This window comes from Symphalangus syndactylus, chromosome 13, assembly GCF_028878055.3.
Source record: "Symphalangus syndactylus isolate Jambi chromosome 13, NHGRI_mSymSyn1-v2.1_pri, whole genome shotgun sequence".
Lineage (NCBI taxonomy): Eukaryota > Metazoa > Chordata > Mammalia > Primates > Hylobatidae > Symphalangus > Symphalangus syndactylus.
The window spans coordinates 84,597,926-84,625,306 of NC_072435.2; the positions used below are offsets into that span (position 1 = coordinate 84,597,926).

General features: G+C 42.7%; 1 protein-coding gene across 8 annotated transcripts in view; it reads right to left on the bottom strand.

The window, feature by feature from the left end:
- The window catches only part of POC1B (POC1 centriolar protein B), a 169,795-nt gene that overhangs the window by 20,502 nt on the left and 121,912 nt on the right, over positions 1 to 27,381 (bottom strand). For 3 of the 8 annotated variants that reach the window (XM_063615166.1, XM_063615173.1, XM_063615162.1), the window contains 2 exons: positions 25,286 to 25,350; positions 22,169 to 25,168 (listed from right to left, as the gene is read on the bottom strand). The exons of 1 other annotated variant lie outside the window; for it this stretch is intronic. In XM_063615166.1, coding sequence (XP_063471236.1) covers positions 25,330 to 25,350 — 21 coding nt within the window. In that variant the 3' untranslated portion in view covers positions 22,169 to 25,168; positions 25,286 to 25,329. Of the gene's footprint in view, positions 1 to 22,168; positions 25,351 to 27,381 lie in introns of those variants that run through there. 4 more of the 8 variants (XM_063615165.1, XM_063615161.1, XR_010115139.1 and 1 more) reach the window with 3 other exon arrangements.

Below are 27,381 nucleotides of genomic sequence, written 5' to 3' on the forward strand. Positions count from 1 at the left end.
TAGAAATATTCAGTGAGTCATGCCTGGTGTTGTAGGTCTATTCCGGTGCGTGGGGTTTCCAGAACAATTACATAAGTGTTAGCATAGCCAGGAACTTTTGACATTTGTGGCAGCTTAATGGAGTTCTTTTCATCATTGAAAATATTCTAATTGTTGTTTCCTTAAATCTAAAATGCATAAAACTAGTGAAGCAGGATAAATTGATTCTGAGGCATTTCTATCCAGTATGCTTTGTTGGCAAAGAAACTGAAGAAAATTTACTTGAAATAAAATACAGGTGATCAAGCTGTTAACACATACAGTGATCTAATCATCTGGCAGAAAGTGAGAGGACAAATTGTGAGACCTTTTTGTGTCTTCTCTTTCTATTATCTATCAAGATTTCCAGCCCAGGTGTGGTGGCTCACACCTGTAATCCTAAGCACTTTGGGAGGCTGAGGCGGGTGGATTGCCTGAGCTCAGGAGTTCGAGACCAGTCTGGGCAACACGGTGAAACCCCATCTCTACTAAAAATACAAAAAATTAGCCAGGCATGGTGGCTTGTGCCTGTAATCCAAGCTACTCGGGAGGCTGACATAGGAGAATCGCTTGAACCCGGGAGGCAGAGGTTGCAGTGAGCCAAGATCATGCCATTGCACTCCAGCCTGGGTGACAGAGTGAGACTCTGTCTCAAAAAAAAAGATTTCCTTTTCCTTTACAGCCTGACCACTGACCATAGCATATTGTTTACTTGCACAACCCTACATAATGGGATTATTCAATCACATGTTTTTTAAAATGCAGGGATTCCAAAAGCTATTAGATCAGTACCTTTCTTTAATCTTTCAAAAGATCACCAGGAAATAATGTGATATTCTAGTACTACTAATTTGTTTGTTAAAATATATTTTTAAGTACCCGTGTTCCAAAGTATCTCCTAGTGTAAGAAACTAGAGAAAGACCCAACCAAAGCCATTATCAATTAATTTTTTCTATCTCAAAGGTGAGCTCCCCAAATCCAGAGTTTAGGGGCTTTCTAGGGAGGGTGAAGTCCTTAGTTTTTGTTTTTTTTTTTGAGACGGAGTCTTACTCTATTGGCAGGCTGGAGTGTAGTGGCGTGATCTTGGCTCACTGCAACCTCTGCCTCCCGGATTCAAGCAATTCTCCTGCCTCAGGCTCCCGAGTAGCTGGGACTTCAGGTGTGTGCCACCACGCCCAGCTAATTTTTGTATTTTTAGTAGAGATGGGCTTTCACCATGTTGGCCAGGATGGTCTTGATCTCTTGACCTAGTGATCCACCCGCCTCGGCCTCCCAAAGTGCTGGGATTACAGGCATGAGTCACTGCGCCCGGCCAGAAGTCCTTAGTTCTTATAGATGCTTGTTCAGCGTCTTGCACAATTTTGCTACTGCCTTATTTTCCTGCAGATAAGACATTGTAGTTATGGGTGTTACTGTATTTATTGGTTCAAAAGACATGGTGCAAAGGACAAGTAGGCTGAGCAGGCTCTGACTCATAGAGGTTGCTGCCTGCTTGTGCCCTGTGTGCGCCTTTTGAGTAAAGAGCACTGTCCATCAAGTCCAGCTCTGCATGCCCAAGTGCTATTGAATTCTTTCCACCTGACCACAAGTACTTGAGCACCTTTCCTCTGTAGCAGAGCTGATAGCACAGAGCATGCTGAGAATCCCTATAGGGAAGGTGTGGTGAGGCTGTGTGAACTGTGTGGGCTGTGGTCACGTAGTTGATCATGTAAATGGGATCACAAACTTAGTAAGCATCCTGTGACACACCGTCATCATTAGAGTGTGCTTGTTGATGTTGGAGTACTATGTGCTATTCAGGACTATTTCCAAGAATCTACTTGAACATATATCCTGGGCTGTAGGATACAGGATGAAAAGAGGATTTGGTGTCCCTGCCAAGTTTCCTAGATAATAGAGATAATTTTTTTTAGCAGGAAGTGATGTGTACATCTCAGGGCTGGGAAGGTGCAGGTATAGGAAATTAGCCTTAGCAAGAAAGAAAATGCCAAAATCAAGGCCAAGTGAGAACATAACTTCTAGACCAACAGAAAGGAAGTGAGGGGAGCTGAGCTGCCCTGTTTTGTTTCTGAAAAACCACTCATCTTGCTCTTCTATATTCCTGACTTTCTCCATCCAGTAGTCACCAAGTCCAGCTAGCTCTGTCTCTTCTGATTCTGGAATTTGTCTTCCCTTCACCATCTCTCCAGTCATGGAGTTCAGTCTCTTACCATACTCACCTGGATTACTGCAATAGACAATAACTGGTCTCCCTGCTTTCAGTCTTCAACACCCCATATCTCACCAAAGGGATCTTTGTTGTTTGTCCATTGTTAAATGGTGAGGAATTATTGGGAGGATTTCTGTCTGCTCTCAGGATGGACCAGAAGTTTCAGAAATTGATAGAAATGGGTCGGGTAGGGATGGGTATGGTTAGAACATTCAACAGTGTTGTCAGTGCCCTGCCCCAGAATGAATGCTCTTCCATCATTTCTCCATCTTTTCACCCTCTTTCTTCACTCCAGGGAGTGAACATTGTTCCAGCTTGGGTCAGGTGGCTGTTTGTTGGTGAGTAAGGGGTTCAGGGAACAGATTTAACAACTCAGCAGGCAATCCTTCAAAGGGAAATCAAGGTGGAATGGATACTGAGTTGTCAAAAATCAACATGTTCCCATGAAATGTTGACTATAGAAGGGTCATCTAAGTGCAGTGGCAAATATAGTTTATAGTATTTACTCGAATGGCTTGTTAATTTATCTCTCTTCCTCAATAGACATTGAAGTCCCTGGAGGAAGAACCATGTCTTACTCATCTTTGTATACCTGGCCTCTCATAGACACATACAGTAAGTACTCATTGTATCAAAGAATGAATCAGTGTTCCCATAAATGAAAGCTGTGTTTGGTCTAGTCTATACGCTTCCAGAACTACTTTGTGGTCCCCCAGTCCCAGCCTTCAGTGACCCTGCTTCCTGAGCTAGAACTGCTCAATACTGACCTCAGCAGCAACCCACCTTCTGAGTCCACCCACTCTCTGGGTGCTCCTGAAGGGGCAGAGAGAGCCAAGCGGCTATATGTCAGATACAAGACCTCACTGTCTGCTTCCTTTCGTCCATCTTTTTTTTTTTTTTTTTTTTTTTTGAGACAGAGTCTCACTCTGTCACCCAGGCTGGAGTGCAGTGGCACCATCTTGGCTCACTGCAAGCTCTGCCTCCCGGGTTCACGCCATTCTCCTGCCTCAGCCTCCTGAGTAGCTGGGACTACAGGTGCCCGCCACCACGCCCGGCTAATTTTTTTTGTATTTTTAGTAGAGACGGGGTTTTACCATGTTAGCCAGGATGGTCTTGATCTCCTGACCTCGTGATCCACCTGCCTTGGCCTCCCAAAGTGCTGGGATTACAGGCGTGAGCCATCGCGCCTGGTCCTTTCGTCTATCTCTTATAGCACCATTTTAGCCTTCAGGGACTCCTAACATGCATTTGTTCCTGGGGTGCTTAGTAGTTGTGGATGAACTGATACCTATCTTATTTGGCAATATAATAAAAGGAATGTGCTTTGACATCAGACAGAGTTCCAATATGAACCCTTCAAGTACTAGCTGTGTGACTTTGGATACTTTTTTTTTAACCTCTCGGGTCTTCTCGGGTTTTTGGTTACAAACAAGTCCAGTGAAGATACTACAAGTGTAAATGAAATAATATATGCAAAGACACTTGTTATAACACTTGCATTTGACAGGTGTCCTGTGAATGTCAGCTCCCTTCTGCCTTTGTGGCTTATAGCAATAGCGGCATGAGGAAAATTTGCGGTGCTAGCATAGGTAATTTGAAATGAAAGGAGAAAGAGAAAAAAGGAGAATGAACGTACCCAGTTGCTCTAACATGAATCAAAGTCAATGATTAACTTTTTACTGACTATATAAAATGCAACAAAGTTTAAATAAATGTAACAACTGAGCTTAAGGGAGAAACAAACCCATATATTTTCTAAAACAATAGAATTAGATATTTGCCAAACTAGAACCTGCACGGGCATAACAATTAAATTTCTTCTCTATTGAGTGTTGTTTGTTTTACTCTAGGATGCATTTGGATAAAATATTGAGATAAAATTTAGAGAGGTCTGTTTAGAAAAGGGAATTAGACATCATTGGCTATTATTGTGTCTTTGTTTTCTCATTTAAAAAAATTACAGAGGCCGGGTGTGGTGGCTCACGCCTGTAATCCCAGCACTTTGGGAGGCCAAGGTGGGCAGATCACGAGGTCAGGAGATCGAGACCATCCTGGCTAACACGGTGAAACCCCGTCTCTACTAAAAATACAAAAAAATTAGCTGGGCGTGGTGGCGGGCACCTGTAGTCCCAGCTACTTGGGAAGCTGAGGCAGGAGAATGCTGTGAACCCAGGAAGCGGAGCATGTGGTGAGCAGAGATCGCGCCACTGCACTCCAGCCTGGGTGACCGAGCAAGACTCCATCTCAACAACAACAACAACAACAACAAAAATACAAACAGAAAATTCAAGTACTGAAGTGGAAATATGATGGAGTTTCTATCAAATTATATCAAAAGTGTGTTGTTCTGGGGAGAACTTAAACCAATTCAACAGCTCAAAAGGAGGGCATGAAACCCACTCCTCCCACCTCCAGTAGCACTCCTTTTACTCATTTTTTTCCCTTCTCCAAAATTCTAAACTGCTCACGCATTCCAGATTGTTCCTGAGGAGAATAAGCATATGCTATCCTGGTGTGGAAATGCCTGGTATGCTAATTCATAGTTTGGAGGAGAGAGAAGATATGAGGTCGAACTGGAAGATAGTGAACTAAAAATAATATAACCCACCTCCACGCCTCTCTCTTTAGCTCAGTGCCACATCTTCCCCTGCCAAAGGGAAGCCACGGCGCCACAACATCCTGAGGAGAGAGAGCCTTGATTTTTCTGTTGGGGACCCACTTTTCCCCTATAGGAGAGACGACCATCAATCACAATACCTTCCCCTATCCTGGCCAAAGGGAGGTTGGATCCCTAACTGAAGGTAGGCCTATCAGATACTCTTGACCTGGAATTTCAGTGTGGAGAGAAGTGACACAAAGACTGAGAATGGTTGGAAATCATTTGCCCTGGAGGCAATGAAACTAAGGAAACTGCATTATTCACAAAACCTGAATTCCTAGAGCTTCTCTTATCCTTGAATAAAGCAGATTCTTCAGCCTCTCCTTCTGTGAGCTACTCTATATCCTTCCGATAAATTCATTTGTTTGCTTAAGCTATCCAGAGTCAGCTTCTGTTAACCTCATCACAGAATTCTGACGAAAATAGCTTCTCAGATGCTTCAGGCTCCAATATGCAATGCTAAAGGTCAAAATTTAGGGGTGGGGGAGGAGTCACTTGGGTCAAACATTTACTAAGGCACCAAGTTCAATTTTTCTGAAGACATTCTTCTCCCAGAGGTTGGCTTTATGGCATCCCTTACAGAGCGAGGGCCACACAGGCCTGGGAAGGAAAAGGAGCCCCTGAGTCCATTTTTTCTTGCAACTAATTTGGTTAAAATCACCAGATTCCCTAATTCTCCTAATGCAATTCCAATGAGTCCCACAGATTCTAGAAAAGTGTCAGTGATGCTGGTCTAGGTGGGTAAGTTTCAATCTGTCTTGTAAGAGGCAGTGACAAAGTTACACAGTAATTATATAACAGATTATGGTGGAGAAGCAGCCGCTGCCTTTAAAAAAAAAATCACTGCGTGGGAACCTTTTCAAATCACAACCCTCCATTAGGAGCCTATATTTCCCAGAAGATCCTCATTCCTTCATTTAGGCAGCAGTTTTAAAGTCAGCTGGAACCACTGTTTCCTCATGACAGCAACAGAAAGGGCCAAAGTGTATCTTATTTTACTAAATAAGCAGCGTGTCCTAGTCATGGCACTTTGTATCCCTAGGATGTCACCTTGTTTTGAAGTTCTTTCAGCTTTGGTTTGAAAAGTATCCTGTCAGCAAAACCAGCCTTCTCCCCATGGAGTTTAGGAGCCAGGAGGGAGTAGGGGAAGGGATGTGTAGGAGATGATGTTCCTGAATCATTTACCAGAGCCCTCCACCTGTTAAAATTATGTTCTCTTCCTCTCCCCCTCCCCCTTCCCCTTCTTCTCCTCCCCCTCCCCCTTCTCCTTCTCCTCCTCCTCCTGCTTCCTTCTCTCCCTTTTCTCCCTTCTACTCCTCGTCTTTTATTTATTTGGTTTTGCTGCAGTTGCAACTCCAGTATCCTGATGGGAGAAGCAACTTAAGTATTTTTTTTTTTTTTTTGGTTTTTTAAAACAGAATCTCACTCTTGTCCCCCAGGCTGGGGTGCAGTGGTGTGATCTGGGCTCACTGCAACCTCTGCCTCCTGGGTTCAAGAGATTCTCCTGCCTCAGCCTCCTGAGTAGCTGGGATTACAGGTGCCCACCACCATGCCCAGCTAATTTTTGTATTTTTAGTAGAGACAGGATTTCACCATGTTGGTCAGGCTGGTCCTGAACTCCTGACCTCAGGTGATCCACCCGCCTCGGCCTCCCAAAGTGCTGGGATTACAGGTGTGAGCCACTGTGCCTGGCCCAGTGTATTCTTTTATTCAACAACGTTTGTTGAGTATCCTGGACCCGGTACTGGTAAACTAGATAGGCAATGTCCTTGCCTTGGAGGAGCTTCTATTCCAGTGGAGGGAGACAGAAGCAAATGATGATTTCAGATCTGCTTGGCCCACAGGGAGCCCCTGGGTCTAACATATGGGCAGGGGATTCCAAAGTCCTTACTTTCCAGGTGGAAATGGTTGCTTGTATGAAGTAGCAATTAGTTAGATGAACACTTCAGACAAGGACAATCAAAACAGGAAGTTGTCGATTTCAAATACCTTCAAAGAAGGAAAATGTTTCAGGGAAGCTTTTGCATCCATGGACTTATTTCAGCAGTTCTTTGGTTTTATGTGGGACCTTTTAATGAGTCCCTTGCATTTATGAAATGCTGTATGACTGCGCACAGTCCCTTCGTGCATGTGACTTCACTTGGTCCTGTGAGAAGGACTAAGCAGGTATTATCCTGATTTTACAAATGAGAAAACTGAGGCTCAAACAACTTGCCCAAATGCACCCAGCTAGCTTAGGTGTATGACTAGAAACCAGGCTTTCCCCTTTCCTGATCAACACCACGAACTTCACTTCTCCTCTCTCGCCTCCCTCATGGTCATCTTTTTCATCCATCACAAAGGGCGCTGCTGCTGTGGGTTTGAATGGGATTACCCACGATATTTTAGGAATATGATATTCTGGGAAAGAGGACATACCCCCCAACATACACACACTCCTAAAAAGTATATATCCCTGTAATTTGCTACCATCATTTGTCAAAAATTATTAGCTTCAAGCCTTTCTGGGGGGCCTGGCTCAGAGACCATTCAGGAAAAGAACCAAATTTCCAGTGGCATCTATCTGTTCTAATGCTAGCACTGTGGTCATAGGAGCCATCCACAGAGGATACAACATACCTAATTATTATTTGGCATCAAAAACACTGGGAGCAGGAATATTGATGACATATTAACAGTGACTTCTGAATGTATAACCATATTTGCCTGATTCATCCATCCCTATAAAAATTGATCAAGCTGGGCGCAGTGGCTCATGCCTGTAATCCCAGCACTTTGGGAGGCTGAGGCTGGAGGATCAGCATAAGCCCAGGAGTTTAAGACCAGCCCAGACAGCACAGTGAGACCTCATATTTACAAAACTTAAAAAAAATTAGCTCGATATGGTGGCATATGTCTGTAATCTCAGCTACTTGGGAGGCTGAGGCAGGAGGATTGCTTGAGCCCAAGAGGTTGAGGCTGCAGCAAGCTATAATCATGCCACTGCACTCCAGCCTTGGCAACACAGCAAGACGCTGTCTCTCTCTCTCTCTCTCTCTTTTAAATGATCAGTTTAGTGATAACAGAGTGGAAACCACATATAAATAAACTTTATTACAATAATGTGTCCTCTACTAATGAAAGTTAAGATTTATCTAACATCTCTTATGAACCAGCCCCTATGCTAAGTGTTTCATGTAATTATCTCATATAATCTTTACCACAGCCTTTTAAGTTAGGTGCTGTTCTTATAACCATTTTACAGATGAGGAAATTGAGGCTCCGAAAGGTAAACTGTTTTGCCCAACAATATACAGCTACATGGTGATGGAACTAGTGTTTGAAAGTTGGGCCGTCTGACTGCAAAATCTCTTTCCTAATTACTGTTCTAATTGGTGCACAGATTATTAGTTAGACCTTAGTTGAACTTCCTATTTTAGACAGATGGAAGCAGAGGCCCTAGCAGATTAAGGATCTGCTTAAAGTCTTCACCAACAGAATGAGACTTGCTTCTACATTGCCTCTCAACTGGAGAAGAGCTGGAATGAGTCTTTTGATTTTCGCCTATAGGTTTACGGAAGAATATCTTTTGAGAATTCGAGTAGAGAATATCCATGCCATATAAAGTGTACTCATGAACCCAATTATGAGGTTGTCTATTCAATCATAAGAAACATTTCTAAGTGACTAAAAACTAGCCATATTCTAGTAGGAGTCCCCTATTCTACCTAGGTCTGTTCTGATAAGAGAAACCTGGAGCAATCTGTTTCATAACAATAAATTTATCTGAAGCTTCCAAGGGAGTCATCTTTGAAAAACTCATAAGGAAGAAGTTAATGTTGTAATAAGCTGATGGTAATAGTGCAGGTTTTATTACTTTTGGTTGGTTTTCTTTTCTTCTTTTTTTTTTTTTGAGTTCAATAAACCACACTGAATGTTAATAATCCATTAGTTCTAGAGGAAACATTTTTAGCTCCAAGAAAATTACTTTTTCCTCCCAAATCTGAACCTGTAAACATAAAAGCTCTTTGTCTTATAAAAAGGCTTAGCGTTAGTTGTTTCAACAAGATTAGCCCTGTTGATCTGAAGCACCTGTGCTTCCAGAAAATGTAGGACATTATCAATTTTTAACATTTGTCCAGGAAGCTGTGCTTGGACTAATGTTATTTATCCAGCTGGGTATACTGACTAGGACAGGGCAGATCAAAGTAGTTGGGGATTGTGTAACATCTAAGATTGGCCCTGATAATCAATCCAGCCTGGAGCACATGGACATGATTACAAAATACCATCTTCCCTTTTTTTCAGGATACTGATAAAACAGAAGGCAGTGCTATCTGCCATAACCCACTTCAAGAATTCTGGGGACCTGTTTTTAGGTCATTTCGTTGTTCTGCTTAGTTTTCTGGATGGTGAGCACACAGAAGGCACAAGATGAAAACTCTAACACACAATTTGCATCAATGACACCCTTGGGGTTGTTAAAAGAACAAATAAAAAGGGGTGTGGGAGGAGGTCTGTGGAACTGTGTGCGCCACCTCCATATGGGCTTACTTTGGCCCTCTCCAGGGAGGAATGCTGTGCAACTGCATCCCTATTCCTGTCCCCTCCGCCTGCACACACTGGAATAGCAAGAAGGCAGCAGAGAGCACACAAAAAGACACTCAGTAGGGGAAACAGTCCCAGTGTTTAACCTTGGGTGTTCAATGAACACAGTAGGGCTGGGGGCGGGAGGGCCAAAACAGGAAGAGAAAAATACAAGATGGTTTGGTAAGAAAGCAAAAATAGAAAGAGTCCCAAATTTTTAAAAATAAAAATCAAATCAAAACCAAAAGCCACAGGCTGCATTTATCTGAGAAGCGAGAAAGTGAAGGAAGCAATTTAAACTAGAACGATGCAAAAGTGGCAGGCGGCACAGGGAGCTCCCACTGCCTTCCCCAGCAGGACTGCAAGGGTGGGAGGATCCATTCAAACCAAGCACCTCCAAGCTTGGCAAAGGATTGCTCTCTGAATGACGCCAGGCCTCACCCAGCTGCTTGGAAACGAGCTTGCATGAAGGTAGGAGGGAAAGGATTGCAGAGAACCTGCTGGCGTGCTTCTTCCCTATCTGAGTTTGAATGCTTCTCAGAGAACTTTAAAGGCTGACGGCTAAATTTAATCAGAGTTAAATCATTGAAATGAAGATGTTCTCATGCAATACAAATGAAAAGTGATTCTGCCAGTGCTTTCCCTATAAGGCAATGAATGGTACAGGCTCCTAAGGAGCAGCCCAGCAGTTTGGAAATGTTATGAATTCAGGGGAGGCAGGAAATGTGAAAGTCTGGTTCATTGCTACTATTGTCTTCCGGGGATTTTTGGCCTGGAGGTGAAACAGGCAGGGTTTTACAGCTGGTATTGTGCAATGACTGAGCACTTGCTCGCTCTCAGTTCAGTAAAATTCTTCATACATGGCACCCTAACTACATTCTATATTTCAGACAGCTGTTTTCTCTAAGGAACTCCAAATATTTTCTGCAAAGGCGCTTACATAAACCTTACAACCGTGGACTTAGACTGAATGAAACATTAGTTTGTTGTTTCAAAACAGTTTAGCAATCTGATTTTGTGCCAGTTTAATCATTTTAGAAAATGTACAGGTCCAGTTCTGGTTCAGACTGGCATATATTCACATGATTTATTTTCCATAAAAGTAAATGTTAAATCATAGTGATAAGTCATGTATGCTTGATACAATGTGATGAGAAGGGCACTTTACGTCTGTAGTTGTGCTTCCAAAAACCCATAACTCCTGTCTAACCACAGGAAGAACATTAAATAAACCTAAATTGAAAAACATTCTACAGATTACCTCACTAGTTCTCCTCAAGGTCATCCCAAACCAGGAAAGTCTGGAAAACTGTCACAGTCCAGAGAAGCCTAAAGAGACATGACAACTAAACGTAACGCAGTATCCTATTGATACATTAGTATTGACCTTCCCTGGAACAGGAAAGGATGCTGGGGAGAGACCAAGGCAATCTGAATAAAGTATGGTCTGCAGTCAATAGTAATGTATCAATTTCGGTTCCTTAATTGTGACAAGTATACATAATATAGGATGTTGACAATAAGCAAACTAGATGTGCAGTACATGGAAACCTTCTATATTCACTTTTCTACAGATCTAAACTAGTCTAAAATTAAATGCTTATTAAAAACTAAATGTCATACCTGTAATCCCAACCCTTTGGGAGGCCAAGGCAGGAGGATCGCTTGAGCTCAGGAGTTTGAGACCAGCCTGTGCAACATGGTGAAACCCTGTCTCTACAAAAAATACAAAAGTTAGCTGGGTATGGTGGTGCACGCCTGTAGTCCCAGCTACTCTGGAGGTTGAGGTGGGAGGATAGTTTGAGCCTGGGAGGCAGAGCTTGCAGTGAGCCCAGATTGTGCCGCTATACTCCAGCCTGGGCGACAGAGTGAGACCCTGTCTCAGGAAAAAAAAAAAAAAAAAAAGTCAAAAGTTAGTCTCATGATTCTGCAAAATCAGTAATTTGAATCCATTTCAGGTTTCAAATAATGGTTGGTTTAGATCCCTGTTCCTAGTGTCCTATTTTTATTGGAATTTTACCAAGAGGAAAACTGAAACATAAAGACAGGGCTGAACACAAAGTGAGGGCTGATGCGACAAAGGAGAATTTCTCTTCTGGAACTCATCTACCTGGCTCTCCACTCAAGCACCTGGCCTCTGGACATTGCCTAATTACCTTCTGCCAAGATAGTGGATAATAAAAGAATTTCAGGTGTTACCTTTGTAAGAGTTTATATATTTTAATGGGATATTATGAAGAGAGAAAATGGGTGCTGAGGAATGATTTCAGCCCCTACCCAAACAACACAGGGCAGTCAGTTAGTTTTAGGGCAGCGGCCATCATTTCTGAGACTTAAAGGCATGACTCCCTGGAGACAATCCGGGATAATGTGACTTCTCATCTCAGGCATATGAGATACAGTCAGTGTGGGAGTGAGTCCTGGAGCCATGACAGCAAGAGGCCAGCCTCTAAGAGATGATCTGTACCTTGCTTTTCGGTCTTTAATAACTTGAGATATTGCTGCCAGCTACTTAACCAAGCTCTGCAACTGCTGTAATGAGAAAGTGATGACCTTGGACTTACAAAGTCCTGCATTCAAGTCCCCCATGTCCAAATTTGCCACTTCCTGGATGTGTGGCCCAGGTCAGCCTACTTAATCTTGCTGATATTCCAGTTTTTCATCAGGAACAAGGCTGATCATAATACTACCTTGAAGGATTGCTGTGAGGACTAGCTAGAGGGAGTGTGTGAGAGTCCCTTGCCCAGTGTCTGGAATACAGTAAGCATTGAACAAATATTCTTTCCTTTCGCCCTTTCCCTCCTTTCTCACACAGCAGGACAGTGGAGACAGGCACAGCCTGGCAGCTCAGCTCCTCTCACAAATCGTTCTCTCTGTTCTCACGAGATTAGCATTTCTAATAGGATCAGGAATTCTTTCTAATTCATTGATTATTAATCCTGATGTTTGCAAATAATCTCTCCTGATTTGCGCAGAACCAAGAACTTAATGCTCTTTCAGGCTTTAAATTTATTTATTATTATTTTGTTGTTATTCAGTGGAAAGGTCCAATTTTATTCCACCAGAAATTGTCTGGATGGCTCTCCTGCTGGATAATTAAAGCTAATGGAGCCCAGGAGCTATGCAAAGTAGACACTAAAAGAGGATTGTTTAAAACAAGATGGGAACTGTCTGCTAATAGTGCCTTGCAGCCAGAGATGTCAGGACATTTCAGTAGAATTGTGGTAACAAATAAGCAAGAAGCAAGGTACCTAAGAGAGCTAAGAGTGGTGGGGAGAAGAAGAAAAACAGAGCAAGCAGGCAGACAGGGTAAATGGGGAGAGACCCCTCAATACAGAGACGGTCTAGAGGTGAAAAAACTGGAGAAGGCTGTTTCTGAAACCTTCATAGGGGACTTCGAAGGGAAAAATTTCCCCAAATCCAGGCCTTTTATAATTCTGAATAACAGCTGCCTTCACAGTAAATGTGTTTCTGTCATGATACGTGTAACAAGTACATCCCTTATTCCAGGCCTGTCTTCATAGTGTGGCCTGCCGAACTGTGCAGTTTACATCTGACCGACATAGAAAGCTTCTGCCTTTCAGCAAATCAAATGAGCATTCAAGTTAAATGGCCACACTTTCATTATTGTTATTATTATTCACAGTCTGCATTACTACCATAACAGTGGCACTGTCAAGCAATCCATCATTTGGGCCAAACGTGAGTTTGAGGAATTCCACAGAGATCTTCTCATATTTGACCCAATAGAGTCTTCCGAGGAGTCTTCTGCACCACTGGGGTCAGGAAGGAGACATGAATTTTAAGGGTTTTACTACCAAATGTCCTTTGCTTTATTATTATTATTATTATTTTTAAACAGGGTCTTGCTCTATCTCCCAGGCTGGAGTACAGTGGCTGGAGTGTGGCCCACTGCAGCCTTGACCTCCCAGGCTCATGTGATCCTCCCACCTCTCGGCCTCCCCAGTAGCTGGGACTATAGGCACACACCACTGCACACAGCTAATTATTGTTTTTTTTTTGTTTTGTTTTTTTTTTTTTACAGACAAGGTTTTGCCATGTTGCCCAGGCTGGTCTCAAACTCCTGATCTCAAGCAGACCTCCCACCTTGGCCTCCCAGAGTGCTGGGGTTACCAGTATGAGCCACCGCACCTGTCCCTTTGCTGTGTTTAGAAATTTTTAAAATAAAAAGCAGTTATACATATTTATGGTAGAAAATGTTGAAAGAACCATCTAAATAAATATCACCCATTACTTCATTAACCAAGGATAATGCTATAAACATTACTGTTTTCTTTTTCTTTTCTTCTTCTTCTTCCTCTTCCTCTTCCTCTTCCTCTTCCTCTTCCTCTTCCTCTTCCTCTTCTTCTTCTTCTTCTTCTTCTTCTTCTTCTTTCTTCTTTCTTCTTCTTCTTTTTTTTTTTGAGCCAGAGTCTCCCTCTGTTGCCAGGCTGGAGTGCAGTGGTGCAATCTCGGCTCACTGCAACCTCCGCCTCCCTGGTTCAAGCGATTCTCCTACCTCAGCCTCCCAAGTAGCTGGGACTACAGGCACCCGCCACCAGGCCCAGCTAAATTTTCTTGTATTTTTAGTAGAGATGGGGTTTCACCATGTTGGTCAGGATGGTCTCAACTCCTGACCTTGTGATCTGCCCACCTCAGCCTCCCAAAGTGCTGGTATTACAGGCATGAACCACTGTGCCCGGCCTCTTCTTTTTCTTTCAAAATTATGTTTACATTTTCAATATAAAAGTGGCATAGAAAATGTGGAAAACAGGGAAAAGAAAAAGGTCCATAATTATTCCACCTGAACGACTATCAGAATTTTGGTATTTTTTTCCTTAGGTTCTTCTTTGTTTCTATGAATAACGTTCCTCCTTTAACATGGCAGCAACCAAACTGCATATACAATTTAGTATTATGACACTTTTGCCTGACATCATCACAAGCTTTTTCAGGGTGACAAGTTTTGTTTCCAAAAATTTTCATTTCTACCAGCACTCTAATGCTACATAGAGTAGTTATATTGTTGCTTACATTAAACTATTTCCCTAGAGTTAAGATTTAGTTTGTTTCCAGAATTTGTTATTAGAAATACCATTGTGTCAACAGTACTACCCTAATAATTTTTTTTTTTTTTTTTTTGAGATGGAGTTTCGCTCTTGTTGCCCAGCCTGGAATGCAATGGCACGATCTTGGCTCACCAGAACTTCTGCCTCCCAGGTTCAAGTGATTCTCCTGCCTCAGCCTCCCAGGTAGCTGGGATTACAGGCATGTGCCACCATGCCCTGATAATTTTGTATTTTTAGTAGAGACGGAGTTTCTCCATGTTGGTCAGTCTGGTCTCGACCTCCCGACCTCATGTGATCCACCTGCCTCAGCCTCCCAAAGTGCTGGGATTACAGGCGTGAGCCACCGCGCCCGGCCTATAAAATTTTTTAAAGATCCTGGAAGTGGTATAATTCTGTTATCTCAAGTTGTTTCTATTATGTAACAGACATTTATTGAGTGCCTTGATACATGTGGGATGTTAGAGCATCTAACAGAATAAGATACAGACCCTGTACTCTGGAGACTAGTCACATAGCAGAGACAGATACTTATACCACACCTTTAAGTTCACCTTGAGAAGTACTACAATAGAAGTGCCAGGATCTAATGTACAGAAATCATTTGTTCTGTATTTGGCTCATAGTAAGTGCCCAGTAACAAAATGATGACAATGATGATGACTGTAGCCACCACACTTTTTTTTTTTTTGAGACAGAGTCTTGCTCTGTCACCCAGGCTGGAGTGCAGTGGCACGATCTCAGCTCACTGCAGTCTCCACCTCCGGGTTCCAGCAATTCTCCTGCCTCAGCCTCCCAGGTAGCTCAGATTACAGGCATGTGCCACCATGCCCGGCTAATTTTTGTATTTTTAGTAGAGAAAGGGTTTCACCATGTTGGCCAGGCCGGTCTCGAACTCCTGACATCAGGTGATCTGCTTGCCTCGACCTCCCAAAGTGCTGGGATTACAGGCGTGAGCCACCGCACCAGGCCAGCCACCACATTTCTCATAGAGTCATTTAAATGCTGGTTTCCATGATCCACATTTATAGAAAAACAAAATCAAGACAGCAACAAAAAGTTAATCATGAATTATAAAATCATTGCTAACCCACTATATGTCTAGGCTATGGCAGCAAATAGCAAAGATTATTAAGTTCCTTTTAATTGCTAAGACAAAGTTCCTCACAGAACATAAACCACTTCCATAGTGATATTCTAATAGTGTGAGGTCAAACCAACTTAAATGCCGTCAGACAGCATGACTGTCCTCTTCTGAACATGACATGGGTCAGATAGAGTTATTTTTAGATAAGAGATAAGTCAGCTTAACTACACTTCTATGTCTTTAAACATAAAAGCCCATATAACTTTGGGGACCAAGACAGATTAAGGGAATGCTAAAATTTTCCATAGGTAGTTTTTTTTTTTTGCATGTAATTCCTGATTCCCACCATTGCTTTCAGCAGCCCGGTCCACAGACCTGAACAATGGTTAATGTTTAAAAAGGTACAGCGTGTTCTGCTTAACAACTCTACTCATTTCCTCCTTCTGATGGTGCTGCTGTGATTGCAGAACTCAAGTAAGGGCTTTTTACTACGCGAGAATACATGAGAAATGATGCTCAAGTCATAATAAATGTGAGATTAAGGTCACTTGAAGATAAGAAAGTTGCAGCCTTAAGGAAAAACTTGAGTTGGCTTGGACCTCTGTGGGGGCAGGTTTACGGTAGTTTGTGGAAATAACCCACAGCTACCACCGAAATATGTGTAAGGATTTCAGACAGGAAATGAAGGAAATGCTGCATTAAACTAAAAGCACTTTAGGATTTAAATAAGCCGAATATAGATTCGCTGGTGAGAATTTGATCAGGGCACTGCTGGCATTGGCCCACCCTCTCATCTACAGTAATGGAAAGAATTACAGTCTGCCTATCAAGTCCAGAATACAAAGTGCTTTCAGTTCTCTGACTATCCTCTTTCCTCTTTTATTAATTCCATTTCTCATTAAAATCCCCTGTACAATGTTCCAAGAGAGTCAGCTCAAGGCAGCTACTGACATTTCCCATAAATGATATGCCCAATCTTCTCCCTACTAATCCAATTAGTTCTACTTCCTTCAAACTTCATTCAAAACTCAACTCATCTGATCTATGCCTGATGACCTTACGGTCATTCCTTGTCACTGTAAACCCTCAGCAGTTATTGTTGACTGATTTGCTCACTATGACCATGTGTTTACTTGTGCCTGGCATTAGGCTTGGTGCTGGGGCTACACTGATGAGTAAACCCGAGTCACTGCCCTCATGGAGGTCACAGTTCACATGAAAAAAACATCCTAATAAACTGTGATAAGGGCAATAGTCAAGATAGGCATGCAGAAGTATGAGGACAAGACATTCATCCTCTGGGGTGTCAGAAGGCTTCCTGGAAAAGCTGATGCCTGAGCTGGGTTTTCAAGTAGAGGAAGGTGGGGGAGATATAGATGGTAGGTAGTGTAATCCATGAACAGTTGAGATGGCCCTGTGTGCCATGGTATGCTTGGGTGTATCCATGACTTTCACTTCATGAGAAGTTCCCTGTATTTGGGTTCTTTTCCTACAATTGAATTACAAGCTCTTCCAGGAACCGTATTTTCTACTTATTTTGCCTTCTTCCCCTTGGGTCTGTTACAGTCCCCAGAGAGTTTTAAAGAGTTGTGTTTCACCATCCTGGGAAACACATTGCTGACTCACTGACCACCTCCAGGCCACTCTGCCTACCGTGTGTTAACAAGACTGTGTGGCCATGGAAAGATATGTAAGGCTGCAAGCCTTTTATCAGCTGCCAGGATAGACCCAGGAAGACACACAGGTCTGACTCAAAGCACACATATACTGCCTAACGGGAGAAACCATCCAAACCACTTACCCAGAAGTTCCACAAGCCCATCACATGCCATCCTTCCACTATTTCATATTCTTAGCCTTTGATATGGTGATTTAAATTTTACATTCAAAGAGCTCTGCACCAATATTTCTATTAAGATTTCATTGGATAATTTTAAAAAGTCACTAAGCAAGTATGGAATGGATTTTCTACTCATCCTGCAGAAACAGAAAGTAATCATTTTTTAAAATTAAGATCTTAAAATTGATGTGGTGGATACTTTTACTGATGTGGTCCCTGCCTCAAAAGTTGCCACTGCTGGGCAACTCACTGTCCTCTCGAGTCATGTGACTTTCTTTAGCGGTGGAAATACTTAATGGACCTCATGAGCCTTGGAGAGTTTTGTTGAGTTCCTTTGCTTAGCAATGAGAAGATCGGATCCAGGTTGAGGTTGAGGGCGGGTATATGTGCTTTGTTTCCGGCCTCATATTTGGCCTCTAGGTAAATAGACCTCCACATTTCAAGGCTGCCAAATCTTTCATGGATGGTTAAATCCCAATCCCTCCCCCACTCTGGGGTCAGGGGTGGAGGAAGGAGGAGAGGTAGAACAACAGGGTAAACTGAAAACAACCAAAAAGAGACAGAAAAAAAGCACTGAGCCAGTTTCACAGGCTCTGTTGCTCCAAAGCCATCATTTCAAGGTGATGGCTTTAAAAGTATGGAGAAGGCAGCTTTCACCTGAGCCCTCCTTAATGGAAATAGCTGGAATCTAGCCTGCCTTTGGAAAGAAGAGAGGACAATTCTGGAGCATGAAGCCAGTTGGGAAAAACTCGTCATTGAACACAAAGCTTTTTGAACTACCAAATAAAATACATGGGAATTTTGTTTCCGATGACCCAGTAGCAGGGCCTAAATCATATTTGAGTGTGAAAATGAAATTAATGGCCTATTTAAATTCCCCAACTACAGTTTCCAAATTCTGGTCACCGGTGTCCTAACAAGCAAACCCCACAGGGAGGAGATGGTCAAGTAACAGCCACTTCCAAACCCAAGGCTGTACCACTGAGGAGGAAGAAAGACAAGCAATACTTCCTAATTTAGTTAAACTAAATAGTACCCAGATCCAGTTACCCATTTCAAACATATTAGAATAACTTTATGCAAATACTTTGGGAAAGCAAATAATATTCATGAATGACCTTAACTACAAGCCCTTGTGTCCTTATTAGTCTATCAGAGATATTAATATTAGAACTTAAAAGACAGTGAGGACATGTTTTCATATAAAAAAGACATGTACGCCGGGCAAGGTGGCTCACGCCTGTAATCCCAGCACTTTGGGAGGCTGAGGTGGTCGGATCACGAGGTCAAGGGATTGAGACCATCCTGGCCAACATGGTGAAACCCCGTCTCCACTAAAAATACAAAAATTAGTTGGGAGTGGTGGCACATGCCTGTAATCCCAGCTACTCGAGAGGCTGCAGTAGGAGAATCACTTGAACTCGGGAGGCAGAGGTTGCAGTGAGCCAAGATTGCGCCTTTGCACTCCAGCCTGGGTGACAAGAGCGAAACTCCATCTCAAAAAAAAAAAAAAAAAAAAAGACATGTAATGTTTTCAAGTCCTCACATGGTAGGCACCTAAAGGTAATTTGCTTTCTCCTTTACTTCCACAATTCTGACCCCATGTTCTTATGATCCTGGCAGTTGGCTATAAAACCAGCTTCTGGCTTTTCTTTGTTCATGTTTGCATTCACAGCAGGTCTTGAAAACTCATCGAGAACAGAAATCTTGTCTGATATGCTGTTGTTCCCACAGAGGGCTGGACACAGTAGGTGGACAGTAGGTGCTCGGTGCATTTCTTTTTATGCCTGCAATGAATTGCTTCACTCTTTTCAGATGTTTCTTCCCTCTTAATTACACACAAAGGATGATAAGAAAACATAAAATGTTTTTCAATACTTCATGGCCTTTCCCCACATTTTAAGACAACCAGGCTAACAGGAAAGGAACCAGAAGGGGGAAGCTATTTCTTAACATATTTGACCTAACTAAAGGACGATGCCTGAGTTTCCCAACCAGGACAGCATTACTGGAGAGATAACCCTCGAAATGGCTTTTTAAGTACAGTCCCAGCAAAATGGAAGTTTAAAGGAATTATCCATCTGAGAGTGTGTTTTACAGATAACCCCTTAACTTTACTGAACACAGCTCTCTAATCTGTTGCAAAATACCAGCACTCTTGTGGCTGCCTCATTGATACCATCAACCACCAGGCAGAGAAAGTTTGGGGTGACTTGAACTTCTATAGATAGACTTCTATAGACAGATACTGAAGGACATTCAAGATTACCCAGTTTTTCATTTCACAGATGGGCAAGCTGAAGCCAGAGAAGTCACATATGTTAGAGATGGAAAGATGAGTATGACATGGTCCTTGCACTCAGGGAGCATGCATTCTAAGAGGGAATGAGAGACAAGAAATATTCAGCTGTACAACAACATGGAGTGATGAACTTAGTAAAGGATAGCATGAGGGCCAAAATTCAGTTAAGGAGAGTGAGTCACTTACTTTAAGCCCTAAATTTAAAGGGACACCAAAAACTCAGTAATCAAAGAATATTATAAAGATAAAGACAGTATCACTAGCATTACTAATTTTTTCTTTTGGTTCAGGCTGTAGTATGGCTCAGTAAGACACTATTGCTGATCCTGTCATTAATATTTTAATAATTCGTTCACGTGAATTTTTGTATTTAAAATATTGCAGGCTGGGCGCAGTGGCTCACGCCCGTAATCCCAGCACTTTGGGAGGCTGAGGGGGGTGGATCATGAGATCAGGAGTTTGAGACCAGCCTGGCCAACATGGTAAAACCCCGTCCTGACTAAAAATACAAAAATTATCTGGGCGTGGTGGCACACGCCTGTAATCCCAGCTACTCTGGAGGCTGAAGCAGGAGAATCACTTGAGAAATTTGCCAAAATAAAGTTTTTTAGAGACTTACTGGAGCTACATCCTTGGGTAGGCAAAGGGGGCTAGGATCCAGTGCCCAAAGTGAAGTCAGTTCTTCCATGTCAAGAGAAGGGGAGGCAAGGCTTAGGGCCGCAGATACTGAAAGGTGGGTAGAAGGGTTGGTGGGGATTTCAAAAACTTCCAGAGGCATCTATTTTCTCACCAAAATAGGAAGCAATGCCATCAGCAGAGAGTGGGCAGTCTGAAAGTGTAAAAGAATGAGCCGACTAGGGAAATGGTATATGATTGTTAGAACGCATGAAAGAGATGAACAGGTATAACTTTATTATTAGTATTATTATTGAGACAGAATCTGGCTCTGTTGCCCAGGCTGGAGTGCAGAGGCATGATCTCAGGTCACTGCAACCTCCGCCTCCTGAGATCAAGCAATTCTCCTGCCTCAGCCTCCTGAGTAGCCAGGATTACGGGTGCGCAACACCACACCTGGCTAATTTTTGTATTTTTAGTAAAGACAGCCTTTTGCCATGTTGGCCAGGCTGGTCTTAAACTCCTGACTTCAAGTGATCAGCCTACCTCGGCTTCCCAAAGTGAGCCACCATGCCTGACCAGAAGAGGTATAACTTTAGGGCAGGAAAATCAGGAAAGAAAGAAAACTTAAATATGCATAAACTCTCAGTTGGCAACACCACTTCTGGGAATTTTTCTTAAGGAAATGATTAAGGAACTTTGCCTGAATGTTCACTGGCTGGACTATTTATAAGAGCAGGCAGTTAGAAACAAATCTAAGAGCCTCACAATAGCAGATTGGTTATATTTAACCAATTTCCTAATCGGTGCAGCCTTTCCAATGTATTTGGTGTATATGTTGATATTGGAAGCTATTAATCATACATTTAGAAGAAAAAAAAGTCCCCATGTTTGTAAAAACTTTTACTTGTATGTTTATCTCTATCGATTAATATGCATCTATGTGTTTAACATTGGTAATCCTGGCTGGGCGCAGTGGCTCACGCCTGTAATTCCAGCACTTTGGGAGGCCAAGGTGGGTGGATCACGAGGTCAAGAGATCGAGACCATCCTGGCCAACATGATGAAACCCCGTCTCTACTAAAAATACAAAAATTAGCTAGGCGTGGTGGCATACACCTGTAGTCCCAGCTACTCAGGAGGCTGAGGCAGGAGAAACGCTTGAACCCAGGAGGTGGAGGTTGCAGCGAGTTGAGACCATGCCACTGCACTCTAGCCTGGGTGACAGAGCGAGAGTCCGTCTAAAAAAAAAAGAAGCATGACCTAGAATAATCTTTTGGTTTGATACTGCATAAACATATTTCATAATCTGTTTAATAGCAAACTTGATACTTCCTGAATGTGTCTGTCATTAGCACACCCTTTTCTGTTAGAAGAGAGAAAAAAATTTTTTCTTCCTGTTCATAATCAAGGAAATCATTAAACTGAGAAAACTGGTTGCCCTCAGTTATATACTGCCTTTCACTTTTCTTTTCACCTGTCTTCTTTTTTTCATCTTCTCATGCAGAGATGGAGCAAAGCAACCCTCATACTCCAAATGGTGGTGTTTAACCTCAAGTTTATTTTAAATATACCTGCCTGACTCTGGCAAGAGATCAAAGTGAACATCACAAATAATGGGACAAATTGACATTATGTGTCTTCTGATATGATGCTCTGACAGGAACACAGCACCATAAGGTGGTATCTGTGATATCCCTGGCCAACCATAAGGAAACAATTACACAAACCCCAACTGAGAATCCTGCAAAATAACTGGCATGAAATCTTCAAAAATATTGAGATCATGAAAGATAAGAAAAGATAGAAGAATTATTCTAGGTTGAAGAAGACTGAAGAAACATCAAAAGTAAATGAATCGCATGATCATGGGTTGGATTCAAAAAGAGGAGGAAAAAAAATGTCCGTACTTATTGGAACAATAGGTTAATTAGAATGGGATGACTGAGATGGTGTACTAGATGGTGATACTGTGGAAATGCCAACTTCCTGCTCTTGACAACTGTGGCTGTGTAGGAGAATGGCTTTGTCTTTTTTTTTTTTTTTTTTTTTTTGATGGAGTCTTGCTCTGTCGCCCAGGCTGGAGTGCACTAGTCCAGTCTCGGCTCAATGCAAGCTCCGCCTCCCGGGTTCACGCCATTCTCCTGCCTCAGGCTCCCGAGTAGCTGGAACTACAGGCGCCTGCCACCACGCCTGGCTAATTTTTTTAAATATATTTTTAGTAGAGATGGGGTTTTGCCATATTAGCCAGGATGGTCTCGATCTCCTGACCTCGTGATCCGCCCGCCTCGGCCTCCCAAAGTGCTGGGATTACAGGCGTAAACCACCGTGCCTGGCCTTTGGCCTTGTCTTTTAGGAAACTCACACTGACATTCCTAGTGGGACTGGAGTATCATGTCTCCAACTTTCAATTGTTTCAGAAAATAGATAAGACAGATAGCTAATGGTAAAGCGGCAAAATGTTAACAATTGGGGAACCTGGGTAAAAGGTATATACCTTGTGTTATTATTTCATCTTTTCTGTAAATTTGAAATTTTTTCAAAATAAAATGTTTTTTTTTTTTTTTTATTATACTTTAGGTTTTAGGGTACATGTGCACAATGTGCAGGTTTGTTACATATGTATCCATGTGCCATGTTGATTTCCTGCACCCATTAACTCGTCATTTAGCATTAGGTATATCTCCTAATGCTGTCCCTCCCCCCACCCCAACCCCACAACAGTCCCCGGAGTGTGATGTTCCCCTTCCTGTGTCCATGAGTTCTCATTGTTCAATTCCCACCTATGAGTGAGAACATGCGGTGTTTGGTTTTTTGTCCTTGCGATAGTTTACTGAGAATGATGTTAAAATAAGAACTGTTGAAGTGCATCATGAAGCAATTGTCATTAGGTTACTTATTTACCATTACTATTAAAATGAATATGCTATCTCCATAAAACAAATTGCAAATACAGTATATCTATAGATAGACATACAGATACATATTATAAGATATAAACAAATAATTTTTTTTTTTTTTGAGACAGAATCTTGCTCTGTAACCCAGGCTGGAGTGCAGTGCTGCGATCATAGCTCACTGTAGCCTCGAACTCCTGGGCCCAAGCAATCCTCCTGTCTCAGCCTCCCAAGTAGCTGGGACTACAGGTGCATTCCCCCACACCTGGCTAATTAAAAACAAATTTTTTTAAGAGATAGGGTCTCACTATGCTGCCAGGCTGGTCATAAACTCCCGGCCTCAAGTGATTCTCCTGCTTCAGCCTCCCAAAGCTCTAGGATTATAAAAATGACCCACCATGCCTGGCCTATTTATTTATATCTTATCTATGCATATGTATATCATTCATCTGGGATCCTACAGACTTGCTGAATTCGAATCTGGGTGAGCTCCCAGAAGCTCCAGAGATTATTGTGGTACATACCAGCATGGCAAATCAACCTTGAATCAAGTGCTCCCAGTTCCAGGAGCTCTGGGGTGGGCCTGGGAAGGAGGAAATTCTGTTTCCTGTCCTTGTTTTTCTCTCACATTTCAAGTCCTGCGCCCACTATCTTTTCTGTCTTGCTGTTTGACACATGAAGGTGTAAATACCTGATAATAACTTAGTGTAGATTCCCAAACTGTGCTCCTCAACACTGATGTGTTCCCAGAAAACAAATGAATACAGAAGCAGACAATCCATCTGATTCTTGGGTTAAATATGTCTGCATAGTGCTTCACTCTGTAGTTCCTTCCTGGAAATGCATAATATGTATTTATAAATTTGTGTTTTAATGTGTTTTATAAATGGCTCTAAAGTAGCCTACTTCATTTTGTTTGATTCCGTACTTTGCAAAAATGTTTGCATTTTTGCACCTTTCACTTTTCTGGGTGCACCAGCCCACCTTAACACCTGTCACGTAATAACCAGGGACTCTTGTGTTCTCCAGGTTTACTTCCTCCAGAAAGCTGCGTGAACCGCTTAGGATGCCAACGGGAAACACCTAAAGGTAATCAGGCTCAGGCATGACTCAGTCACCTGGCTCAAGTCATCTGTTGTTCTCACAGCTCTGCCTTCTTGTGTGTGTGTCAGTTTTATCCTCAGAGTGACTTCCCTCATGAAATTTCAAGATGCCATGAGCAGCATGCAACTGGATCTAAGGCTTCTCCCTTCATAGTGAGGGAAAGAATGGATTTGCATTTTGTCCACTCTGGTTGTACTACCCCTGATTCAATTACTGGATCAAGGAAAATAGGATTGTTGTGTTAGCTTGGACCCATCTGGGCTCATCCTGATGGCTTCTAGGGTCCCATTCACCCATGGCGGCTACACAATGGATGTTGAGGAGGAAATCAGCATGTCCTCCACCTGAACATCCTCCACAATGTGGAATGGAAGCCAGCAGGGCATTGCACCATTCTTTACCCTGGTTACCCGTCCTGGGGCAAGGAAGGCGCCCTCTAAGTATAGTCCTTTCCTGCGGTGGAATGAGCAGGGCAGGGCCGGAGGCACAAGACAGGGCACTGAGGAAGATAAGAATACCAGTGTATTGGCAGGGCGAGGTGGCTCATGCCTGTAATTCCAGCACTTTGGGAGGCCGAAGTGGGCAGATCACGAGGTCAAGAGATCGAGATCATCTGGCTAACACGGTGAAACCCCATCTCTACTAAAAATACAAAAAATTAGCTGGGCGTGGTGGCATGCACCTGTAGTCCCAGCTACTCTGGAGGCTGAGGTAGGACAATCGCTTGAATCCGGGGGGCAGAGGTTGCAGTGAGCCGAGATCATGCCACTGTACTCCAGCCTGGGCGACAGAACAAGACTCCATCTCAAAAAAAAAAAAAGAAAAAAAAAAAATAGTGTATTGAGTTGCCTTTTTTATTTTTTTTTTATTCCCATGCTTTCCCACGATTAGATTTTTCTTTTTCTTCTTCTTTAGACTCACCCAGATTTCCTGTGAGCCTGGCTCTGGAGCACACTGGTTACTGTTCACCTACATTCAGGACACTTCTGAAAAAAATATTGAACAAAGATTGCTTGCCAGTTCCCTCACCGGAGGTTGAATTCCAAAGGTTATTTTCTTTAAGCCTTAATCTCAATCTTTTGAAGTCAAATCCTTCTCAAGATGGGTCCTCACAAAGTCCTAAGAACTGAACAATGTGTCATTATGACACTTGCAGTAATTTGCAAATAGCATTAGTGAACTCAAGTATTTGTAAGTAACTTTGCATGGGTCAGCCATGCTGTAATCAAGAAAACTACAGTTCTAGGTTAATGTTGGAGCATTAGGTTGACCTAATGCAAACAATGAACAACACGAGTCAAACTTGCTCTTTTTCCCTGAGAAATAGTTAATGTCAAAGTACAGTGCTTTCATGTGACTACCACTAGTGTGGAAAGTGGGCCATCATTCATTTATCACCCCAAGGAGATGAGAGATTCTAGTGCTCAGAGCTGCTCACTGTAGGAAGCCTTGGAAGTGGCCGGTGCCTGTTCCACAGCAGGTGTCCAGTTAAGTGTTATCTCTCTTCTTCCTTCTCTTTTTTGTTTCTCCCTTCCCTCCCGTCCCCTAAAACACTGCCCCAGAGGAAAAGATCCCAGAATTACTGAAAATTAGTGTAATGAGTTATTCCCTACAGCTATTCTGCTATTGTCCCTTCTTGAAGTCGTCAGCCCTGTGATTAGATTACTGCCTAATTCATTTAATTAATTCCTATACGACAAGATGTGTTATCACAAATACACACACACACACATACACATCCCTTTTACATTTTTTTGTTAGGTTCAGGGGTACATGTGAAGGTTTGTTACACAGGTAAACCCATGTTACAGGGGGTTGTTGGACAGATTTTGTCACCCAGGTATTAAGCCCAGTACCCAACAGGAGTTAGAACCCACCCTGGCCAACATGGTGAAACCCTAACTTTACTAAAAATACAAAAATTAGCCGGGTGTGGTGGCAGGTGTCTGTAATGCCAGCTACTCGGGAGGCTGAGGCAGGAGGCTTGCTTGAACCTGGAAGGTGGAAGTTGCAGTGAGCTGAGATGGAGACACTGCATTCCAGCCTGGGTGACAGAGTAAGACTCCATCTCAAAAAAAAAAAAAAAAAAAATGTGTTTGTGTCAGCCAGGTGAAGATGGCTTACGCCTATAATCCCAGCACTGTGTGATTTAACTGGCAGTTATCTGTTCTGCTGGAATGCAGTGTCTCCATCTCAGCTCACTGCAACCTCCACCTTCCAGGTTCAAGCAATCCTCCTGCCTCAGCCTCCTGAGTAGCTGGCATTACAGATGCCCGCCACCCCACCCGGCTAATTTTTGTATTTTTAGTAGAGATAGGTTTCACCATGTTGGCCAGGCTGGGTTCTAACTCCTGACTTCAAGTGTCTGCTCGCCTCGGCCTCCCAAAGTGCTGGGATTATAGGTGTGAGCTACCACGCCCAGCCCTGACACACGTACATTTTTAACTTGAAGTTTTCAATGCCTCAATTTGAAACTGTGATGAGAGCTGAGAATCTCTTCAACGTCCAGTGCTTGGTACTCTCTGAAATCAACCCTCAAGGTAAACTGAGTTTGAAATTTTGTATGGTCACTTTGGGGTATGAGTGACCCCTTAAAGCCTACCTCTGGTTAAATATTTGCCTCACAGAAGAGTCAGAGCCTGACATTTCTGAGAGTTTTTTGAGGCTTAAAATTCCTCAAGGCCATCTTAGACTTTTGAGACTCCTCTGGTCCTAGAATTACTTCTACATGTCCCATTTTGGCAGACGTAAATCATCAGCAGATGATCTAAATGTTCTAATCTCGATTCTAAGCTACCATTTCCCGGCCAAGCAGCCATCTATCCTCCCTTAAAACATCTCCAGGAACGAGCTACACTCTATCTCTAAAGGAGGCCCGTTTTGCTTTCAGATAGTACTCATTGCTTGAAAGTCTTCATTGGTTGTCTCTACCCTCCCTTTGCCTTCTGGAGTAAAATAAAAAATGTTGGCCAGGCGCGGTGGCCCACACCTCTAATCCCAGCACTTTGGGAGGCCCA